The sequence below is a fragment of the Erythrolamprus reginae genome, chromosome 1 (assembly GCF_031021105.1).
Source record: "Erythrolamprus reginae isolate rEryReg1 chromosome 1, rEryReg1.hap1, whole genome shotgun sequence".
Lineage (NCBI taxonomy): Eukaryota > Metazoa > Chordata > Lepidosauria > Squamata > Dipsadidae > Erythrolamprus > Erythrolamprus reginae.
Window position 1 is genome coordinate 262,787,279 of NC_091950.1, and position 10,233 is coordinate 262,797,511.

Sequence of the window (10,233 nt, forward strand, 5' to 3'; positions counted from 1 at the left end):
TCAAGTCCTTAACCAATGAACAGGCACTCCATTCCGGAGGCCATGCCGACCAGCACCACTGGTCACCTAACACTACCCCGAAACCGCAAGTCCCTGCGGCGTCGGAACACAGCTGCAGCTCCGCTTCCAAAAGAAGCTCCTGCCGCCAGAAAGACAACCCGTTAAACTGTTCCAAAAACTCCCGCCACACGCAGAGGTCAGCCCTGACCCCAGCGCATAAGCGGGTACGATGGTGGGGCAAACATAGCCCCTTCATCGCATCATACAACCGGCGAGAAAAAGCCCTGCCTGGCACCACTACCCGACAGGCGAAATTAAGGATCCCGGCCAATTCCTGGAGCTGCCGAAGAGTAACCTTCCTGCAGCCCAAGACCGCCTCAAGCTTGGTCCTAATTTTAATCAACTTATCCAGGGGCAATCTGGAAGATTGCTCTCTGAATCCAATTCAATACCGAGGAAGGTAATCCTGGTGGCAGGGCCTTCGGTCTTCTCAGGGGCTAAAGGCACCCCCAATTGAGCACAAAGGGCTTCGAAGTCCCGCATCAAAGCAAAGCATTGCTCCGAGTGCGCCGGCCCGGCCATCAAGAAATCATCAAGGTAATGAACGACCGAACCCAGGCCACTACGCCTCCTGAGCACCCACTCCAGGAAGGTACTGAAGCTCTCAAAAAGGGAGCAGGAAACAGAGCAGCCCATAGGCAATGCCCTGTCCACATAAAACCCACCTTCAAAATGGAAGCCCAGAAGCTCGAATTCGCCTGGGTGAATGGGGAGGAGCCGGAATGCCGACTTAATGTCGCATTTACCCATAAGGGCTCCCACCCCACACTCCCTAACCATGGCCACAGCCGCATCAAAGGACGCGTACCGGACTGAACAAAGTTCGTCAGGAATGAAGTCATTCACTGACTCCCCCTTTTGGAAAAGACAAATGGTGAATCAAACGAAATTCACCACTCGCCTTTTTGGGGACCACCCCCAGGGGGGACACTCTAAGATTCGAAAAGGGCGGCTCCGGAAAGGCCCAAGGACCCTGCCCTCAGCAACCTCCTTTCGAATCTTAGCCCGAACAATGTCCTCATGTCCGACAACCGACCTGAGGTTGTCCGACATGAAAGCCTTCCTAATGCCCACATAAGGGATCCTAAATCCCTCGGAGAAGCCCCTCAAGAGCAACTCGGCTCTCGGGCGAGGGTGGTAGTCGACCAACCAACCCTCGAGCACAGAAACATTAATTGGGCTGGGCCCCTTTTCCCCCAGCTGGTGGGGGAGGTTTTCCTGGACCCCCGCCCTTCTTCTCCGCCCCCTTCTTGGGGCGGGGACAGACTGAAGCTGCATGGGACCCCCCACAATTCCCGCAGGCATGCTTGTACTTACAAAAGGGACGAAAACACGCCCCTTTTGCAGCAAACTCATGACAAGCGGGTGAGGCCCCCTTGCCAGCCACACCAGGAGTCGCCTTGGCCGGCGAAGCCGCGCCAGGCTCCTCCTCCATGAAGTGCCCACTATCCGTACGCTCACACCCTTCCTTTCCAGACATATGCGTGGCCCGGAACCAAAGGTCCGGAACCACCGTATCCCAAGGCAAGTTAGGCTCTACCGCCATCATCATACGAAAGCCTTTATCATAATGGCGCCATATGGTGCCCTTATATTCGAAGTGGGCCCTGGCAATCAAATCTATATATTTAAACATGGCAGAGGCCATAGCCGGCTGCCTCTGAATCACCACAGACCCATAAGTAAGAAAAGCATACAGCCAGGAGCTGAAGCATTTCGTTACTTTGGTTTTCTTTGTTTTCTCCCCCGGGACAATTTCTTTCTCCTGCTTAGGAACCTCTCGGTTCAAAAGCGAAAAAAGATCCACGTATTCTCCCCGCCATATAGCCTCCTTCACCGAAGGGTGAAGGTGGCATCCTAAAGGGGTGGACGGCAACCCGCACGGGATGGCCCCTGCTTTAATGCAAGCGAACGGGTCCCATACTGTGTTGGCCGCAACACCAAAAAACTCCCGCACCGTGGGGGTAGGGCAAGACGGGGAGCGGGGGCATAACAGCAGGGGCTGGAGGGACCCACCCCCCTACCCCAGGCACCGCAGGTAACCCCGTAGGACCTGGCCCGGGCAGCGGAGCAGGGCCAGCCGCCAGCGGCCCCGAAGGAGGCACCGGCTGTGCCCAGACCTGCCCGCAGGTGCCCGTGGAAGACCCCAATAAACTGGACCCACTCCCAACCCCCGCCGGGGGAAAACCCGAGGTGGGTGAAGGAAGAAAGGACAGCAGTGTAGTGTGTAGTGCAGACTCACCTGCCCCGTACGGGGTTGATGACATCCACGGGGGGCCCCTTGTCGCGGGGCCCGGGAAAGCCGCCATCGGCCCTGCCGGGGCCTGTCGTCCAGCAGGAGCCATCTGCCCAGCCTGGGGCCGCAACCGGATCTCTTCCCAACGCCGCAGGAACCTGCTCGAGGGACCCTCCGGGGCCCGAACCACTTCTCCACTGCTCGAGCTCGTCGAGCCTCTCCAACACCCTGGCCCAAGACATGGCAGGAGAAAGATCAGGTTGAGGGGCAGGAGGCAACGAAACCACCCCCCCTTGCTCGGGAACCACCCCCGTACGCCCCTCCCTACTGGCCCGAGCCCGGGCAGAAGGCCTAAGGGCCCTCCTGGGACGCGCAGCCGGCGGAGCCGTAGGGGCGGTGGCAGGCCTCTTCTTCGGAGCCATCCCAAATCCCTAAAATCTAGGATGCAGGGAGCAACCTCAGCTGCTACCTAGGATGGAACTCTCCACCTTCTGCAGCTTTAATTAGTGTAAAGGGAGAAGCCCTTGCAAACCCCCTAGGCCCCCTTTCCAAGGCCCAAAAAGAGTAAGCTCCCCCTCACGTGTAGGCCGCTTAAGGCCTTAAAGCCGGCCTCCAATCAACCACAGGACCGGGGACCCCCAGAAGCCAAACCGCCCCCTCCCCGAGTCCAGGCGGGGCCCCAACCGCACCCTCCTCCCGGCCGGGAGGAGGTTACCAGTCCCCCTCGGGCCCGAGGGGGATCCTCTTGAAGAAACTGAGCTCCAATCGAGTCCTCCGACGCTGCTGACAACTTTTCGCTCCCTCTGCCGGCCACAAAATGGCGGCCGCGACACGAGGGCAACCCAAAATGGCGACCGGAGCAGCTCAGCCGAGTGTCTGCTCCAGTGCTGGGGTCCGGGCGAAAAGGCTTGCCTCGAGGCCTGCCGCCCTTAAATAGGGCCGGCAAGCCCCGCCCGGTCCCCACGTCATGCCCGGCCACGTGGGCCAGGCCTTCCCGGCCGAAATCTCGTCTCGCGAGATTTCGGCCGAAAACAAGATGGCGGCCGCCATTGAAGGGTCCGTGTCTTCCCGGCCCTTCAGCAAAACCGCCGTGGGCCGGTAAGTCGAGCCGGCGATATTTTCAGTGTGTGAAACATCAAGTGTTGCATCACATATTGCAAAATAAATTGCTGCTTTCCTTTCGGACAATATAGCATTCAGGACATGTTTTCCACAAATATTAATGAATTTGTTTTGTGTGGCCCAAGACAGGTAATGAGCTGGAAGTCTCTTTCCCTTTTCCTGACTAGCCTTGACTTTTTCTAAATGCTCTCTCAGTAGATTATCATATCTTGCCAAGATTTCCAAGGTTCCCAGAAAGTTGCCATTGTGGTTTTCTCCAATTCTTTGGGAACTCCCTTGGAATGCCATATTCTGTGATGCTAGATGCAATGTGACATCCAAAAGTCTCTCTAAAAGAGCCATAAACTTCTCAGCTTCCTTTAACAAATTTCTTTGAAGCTCATAATCAACGCCATGACCACCTATAGACTTTTGAAGTGTTCTCCAGCTCCAGTAGTTCTTTCTGTGTTGTGCAGAGTGTTCATGCTCTGGCAACTTCATATACAACCGATGCCACTTCTGCTGTGATGGGTCAAAATCATCCTTCCTACTGAGGATGCTTCCTTTCTTACTCATACAGTCATTAGAAAATGCCATGCAAGTTACACAGTATAGTACTTTCTTGCTTAAACTCCATCTCAGCCAATCTCTTAAAATCTTCTCATGTCCATTTGATGACTTAGCATACAGAAGAAAATCACTGAAAGAATGATTCTCTACATCTTTAGGCAATGAGTGTACCATATTCTTTAATTGTTCATCATTGAAAAGTCCAGAGAGGATAATCTTCTCCCTTTCATTGTCCTTGAGGAAATCTGGCCAAACGTGCTGGGTCTTTCCAGTCGATTTCTTCCTCATTTGTTCCAAAGAAGTTATGTTTAGGGCAATATTTATTTATTTATTCATTCATTCATTCATTTATTTATTGGATTTGTATGCTGCCCCTCTCCTCATTCTCAGGGTCAGAACTTACATTTATGCAGGAAGGTCTTTCTTCATCCATCTCTATACAAACAGTGATGATATAATTGGGTTTGAAGAAGAATCTTTTGCAGTGACAGGTCTTTTTGGGGACGTAGTGCAGGACCGTGTGTCTACATCTTCCGATACTGCACAAGTTGGCATATTACATGTTTCATGCTCTTCTTCCATCACTGAAATGCTTACAGGTGCAGTCTGAGGATGAAGCAGTCTGCTCAACAACTTCCTGAGAAGGTTCTGTCTGTACTTCCTGAACTTCATCTCCCTTGTCACTTTTACGCTTTTCAAAGTACTGCATGACGACTTTTTTTTCTTCAACTTTTCCTCTTCATCTTTCCACTCTTTTTTCTCCTTCCGTTTTTGAGAGCCAGATTTGTGATGGTACATTTTTTTGGGTTCTCAGCATTTGCTAGCCAAGAGAAAAATAATGAACTTTTGCTAGGAATCAAGATCTGCAAAACACTGCTTACTATGCACAAGGCTGTGTTCCAACTCTCACATTTTATTGCGTTTCTTTACATAATTAGAATCAAAATTATCTGCACTGGCTTTACAATGTGATTAGCAATAAATATATTGGTGCCTTGATCAGTAGCCTTTGACAAATGATGGGGAGAAACCTCAATTTGCAAGTCATGATCACACCCTCCTTTGCAAGTGAACCATGGGCTGGCAAAACGGCCTTGGCACACAAATGTGTGCAGGAGCCTTGAGATTTCATTTGGAAAATGGGAAGAAGGGTCATTTAAATTTCTATTGCAAGAGGGGATTTTTTATATTTACAAAAATTATTTATTTTATACTTGTTTAGGGTGCTTTCACATGTAGTAGATTTTACGTGAGGATTTTCAGCTGGCTAGCCAAAGTCAATCAGAAGCGCCAAATCCACAGCAGGAAATCTGCACGTAAAATCTGCTACATGTGAAAGCACCTATAGAGAGCCAACACCATTTAAAAGCCCTCTTAATAAATCCTCAGGGCTTTTTCACACTGCATTTTTGGCCTCCCTTTCCGGGATATGTTGGTAACCAGTCAGAATCAGCTGTCAACGTATCCCTGCACAAAGAACTGGCCATTAAAAAGGGGGGGGGGGCTGCAGTTCTCCGTGTAGGGATAAGTGGGTAGCTGATTGTGACTGGTTACCAACGTATCCCAGCAAGGGAGGCCAAAAACGCAATGTGAACCCCTCCTTTAAAGAGAAAATCCCACTCCCAAACATCATTATTAATACAAAGCGCACATACCTTTGGAGGTATTATGTGCTTTGTAGTTCTCCAGCTAAAAACTTATATATTATATATTATTGCACCAGTTCCCTCTCCGCAGTGCCGCACACCCAGTGCCCTAACAATCCTCTCCGACATCCACCTTGTAACATCTTTCCATTGCCCCCTGTACCTATAAATGATGTCCCCTGGCGCTCGCAGCAGTTATTTGTGCCCAGTGAACAGCGCCAAGCTCCTGCTCCTCGCACAGGTGCAGTACTACCTGCTTGCCAGCTTCAATACGGGTAGTACGCCTGCGCGAGGAGCTGGAGCTCGGCACTGCTCACTGGGCACAATGACTGCTGCGGGCGCCAGGGGGCCAGCACACGGCGGGCCAACCCCCCCCCCCCCCCGTTTTTCAATTTGGCCGGGCCTCTGATGCCAGTAGCAGTAATACTGGCCTATCAGCGGCCATGGGACAAAGCAACAATTCCAGGTGACTTAATTTAACTATGTAGGGGATTGCAAAAGAAATATTAAGGCCAGGCCCCAGAAAAATTCCCCCACTCCTCAAACTCAAGAAAAGCAAACAACGTTCTACTTTTAATCCTTAAATCAGTTCCCACTACGCTAATCCTTATTTAATTAAGCTCCTTAGGCTTGGGTGCTGTAGCTACAATGCTAGGTATAAATCTTCACTATCTGAGTAGTACAATGGCTAGTAAGAAACTTAGCAGTGCCCAAATTAAATGAAAGTTAGATCCAGCAGTTGGATTAATTCACAATTAACTCCAAACAAGGCACAGTTTGCCTGCTGGGGAGAACGGCCACTCCGGCTACCTGCGGTTCCTAAAGGCGGCGTGAGGGATCCCACGTTGCCTTCCGATGCTTCTGCACATACCCGAACTATGCAAGTTAGGTTCCCCTTTGAGTGGAAGTGTAGGCAGGATCAGGAACCTTAAATGTCTTTGTTCTTGGGTGTCAGACGGGGCACGCATGAGAATGCAGGCACTGGAAAACACTGGAAATGTTGAAGACAGGAACTGCAGTCTTGGTCAGGATCAGGAACCTTATAAAATTCTTGTACTATTTTTGCTTTTTCATCAATCTTATATTTTATCATTCCTTCATTATCTACTAGTTCTTTAATTATTTTCGATTGTCTATATTTTCTTAATTTATATGCGAGCCATCTTCCTGGTTTATTGGCATGTTCAAAGTATTGCTGTTTAGCCTATTAATTTTCTCTGCTATTTGATTTTGTTCTATAAGCTTTATTTTGTGCTTAACTAATTCCATTTTTCTTTTGGTCTCCCTATCTTTGGAGTTATGTTGCAATACTAACTCTAATTGATTTAATTCTCTAACTAGTTGTTCATATTGTATCATTTTTTCTTTGTTTTTTTTTTTGGCTGTGTAAGAAATCGTTAAACCTCTAATATATGCCTTAGCAGTGTCCCATAAGTTTTGAAAAGAAGTTTCTGAATTTTTATTAATTTTAAAAAAAAAAATAATTCTTTTCCTATCCATTCCTTATATTGTGGGTCTCTTATTCATCTGCCAATTCATGTTTCTTATAATTTTTCAAATATATCACTAAAGGGTTATGATCAGCCCATGTATTTGTATCAATCTCAATTTCTTTAATTTGTTCTGAAGTTGTTTTCGGAGCCCAAGCCATATCCTTGTCCAAATTTTATGGGGATTAGAGTAAAAAGTATATTGCCTAGTTAAAGGGTGTCTTTCCCTCCAGATATCATTTAATAACTCAGATCTCATTTTCTGAAAAGTAGTTGGCAAAATATTTTTCTTTTATCTTTTTTCCCCAGAATGATCTATTTGAGATTGCGTTAAAGTCTCCAACTATAATCATATTTTCAATATTTAATTCATTTATCTTTGGATGTAATTGCTTATAAAATATCATTTGATTATCATTTGGAGCATAAATAGAGACAATGACAAGAGATTTTGGGTCTGTATTTACCTGTACAATTAATATTCTTCCATCCTGGTCAACATATAATTGTTTGGAGTTTATTGAATTTTCAATATACATTGCTATACAGTGGTACCTCGAGATACGAGTTTAATTCGTTCCGGACCTGGGCTCTTAAGTCGAGCAGCTCTTATCTCGAACGACTTTTCCCCATAGGAATTAATGTAAATAATTTTAATTGGTTCCAGCCCTCAAAAAAATCACAGTTAGTCAAAATTATGCAAAAAGACATGTTTTTAATGAAGAAATGTACATGTACATATAAATGAATAATGAAGTTTCTTTCACTTAACTTGTAAACTTTCTTAAACTTTTAAATTTACATATGTACACAGTAGCCTAATCATCTGTTTTTGCCTTTTTGGCTGCACTTTCACTTGGAGCAGCTCTTTTTGTAAGAAATTTGTCCAATGACATCTGCTTTTGCCTGCTTTTCAAAATGTTGCGAAAGTGAGTCAATGAGGTGTCATTGAAAAGTGCTGCTGAACGACTCGTGGCTACTTTCTCTGGGTGATTTTTTTCCACAAAACTGACAACGTTCTCCCATTGCGCTAGCATCGCTTTTATCTCACTGGTAGGAATGGCTTTCTGTGGTTCCTGTACCTCTTACTCACTGCTGCTCATCTCTTGGGTCATCTCCATCTGTTGCATCTCATGGAGCGCCTTCAGGTCCTCTGTAGAGAGCGGTTCTTCATGCTCTTCGACAAGCTCATTGATGTCACCCTCATCTACCTCCAGACCCATACACTTACCGAGTGACACAATCTCCTCCAATGGGGTGTCAGTCTCGGTGATGTCCTCAGTCTCACCCTCGGGCTCAGCAGAGTCCCTTGGTGCAACAGCAGCAGGCCACAACTTCTTCCACGCCGAGTTCAAGTTTCGCCTTGACACTTCTTGCCAGGCAAGGTCAATGATGTTAAGGCAAGAAACGATGTTAAAATGATCCTTCCAAAACTCATGCAGTGTCAAGTTGGTGTTCTCTGTTACATCGAAACATCGGCGGAACAGATGCTTCGTGTACAGCTTCTTGAAGTTAGCTATGACCTGCTGATCCATTGGTTGCAGGATTGAAGTCGTGTTGGGTGGGAGAAAGACAACCTTCACAAACTGAAATTCTTGAAGGATGTCCTCTTGAAGAGCAGGTGGGTGGCCTGGAGCATTGTCGAGCAGCAGTAAGGCTTGTAGGGGGAGTTCATTATTCAGAAGATATTCCTTCACCCTAGGACCAAAAACAAGATTTACCCAGTCCACAAAGAACTGCCTCGTTACCCATGCCCTTGCATTGGAGCGCCACATGACATGGAGTCTTTCCTTTAGGATTTTGTGCGTCTTGAACGCGCGAGGATTCTCTGAATGGTACACGAGAAGTGGCTTCACTTTAAAGTCACCCGACGCGTTTGCACACAATGCGAGGGTTAGACGGTCCTTCATGGGCTTATGTCCTGGCAGGCTCTTTTCCTCGGCAGTAATGAACGTCCTACGGGGCATTTTCTTCCAAAACAGCCCAGTCTCATCACAGTTAAAAATTTGTTGAGAGACATAGCCTTCTTTTTCAACCAGGCTAGCAAAACGCATAACAAACTCCTCCGCTGCCTTGATATCTGCACTCGCTGCCTCCCCATGCCTAACCACTGAGTGAATGCCACTTCTTTTTCTGAACCTGTCAAACCACCCATGACTTGCCTTGAACTCTTCTGGATCTCCCGACGAGGATGGTTCATTGCTCTTTAGATCGGAGAATATCGCACGTGCCTTCTCGCTGATTGTATCTCCGGCCAGCTCCTTTTCTTTTATCCAAATTAGCAATAACCTCTCCATCTCTTCATGAACAGACGTCCTAAGTTGGGAAATTATCGTTGCACCTTTTGCTGCTTTTACACCTTTAAGGATGTCCTTCTGCTTCAGGTTTGTACAGATGGTGGACGTGCTGCGTTTGAACTTCCTCGCAAGTTCAATAACACGAGTCCCTTTATCGTGCAAATTAATGATCTCCTGCTTCGCTTCTATGGATATCATCACCTTCTTCTCAGCGGCCTTTTTTGGAGCCATGCTCGCTCTAAACACCGACACCACCGGAAGTCAACTATGTAGACCAGAAGTTCTGCTCCTATCCCGAATTTGCCTGCAAGCAGAAAAATTAAAATCAGCCAAGTAAGAAGACAAGCGATCAAGGGAGGAATGGGTGAAAGAAGGGGAATGAGGGAGGAAGGAAAGAAAGGAAGGAAGAAAGGGTGAAGGAACAGGAACAGAGGAAGGAAGCAAGGAAACTTATGAAAGGGGAGAGTAAGAGAGGAATGAGTGAAGGGAGGGAGGGAGGGAAGAAGGTGGGAAGGAGAAAGAAAAGAAGAAATAGAGGAAGGGAAGGTAAAAGAGAGAAAGAAAAAGAGAAAGAAAGAAAGAAAGGCAACTTCAAAGAAAGGCTCACTGAGCATCTCTCACTCTCTCTTTCTATCCCTCTCTTTCTCTCTCTCCCCCCTCTCTCTTTCTCTTTCTCTCCCCCTCCTGGACTCCCGGATCGCTCGCTTCTCCGGCCAGCAAGCCAGCTGCCCGGAAAAGCATCGCGCCTTTTCACTGCCCTTCCCTGTGCTTCGGAAGCCGCCGAACGCTGTCAGAGGGGCGCGTCAGCGGCTTCCGAAGCACAGGGAAGGGCT

General features: G+C 47.8%; 1 protein-coding gene across 1 annotated transcript; it reads right to left on the minus strand.

The window, feature by feature from the left end:
* Positions 1–8,188: 8,188 nt before the first annotated feature.
* LOC139172787 (tigger transposable element-derived protein 1-like) lies at positions 8,189–9,631 on the minus strand. The gene has a single exon (XM_070762046.1). It carries the CDS (start codon positions 9,629–9,631, stop codon positions 8,189–8,191), a length of 1,443 nt encoding a protein of 480 aa, XP_070618147.1.
* Positions 9,632–10,233: the final 602 nt, after the last annotated feature.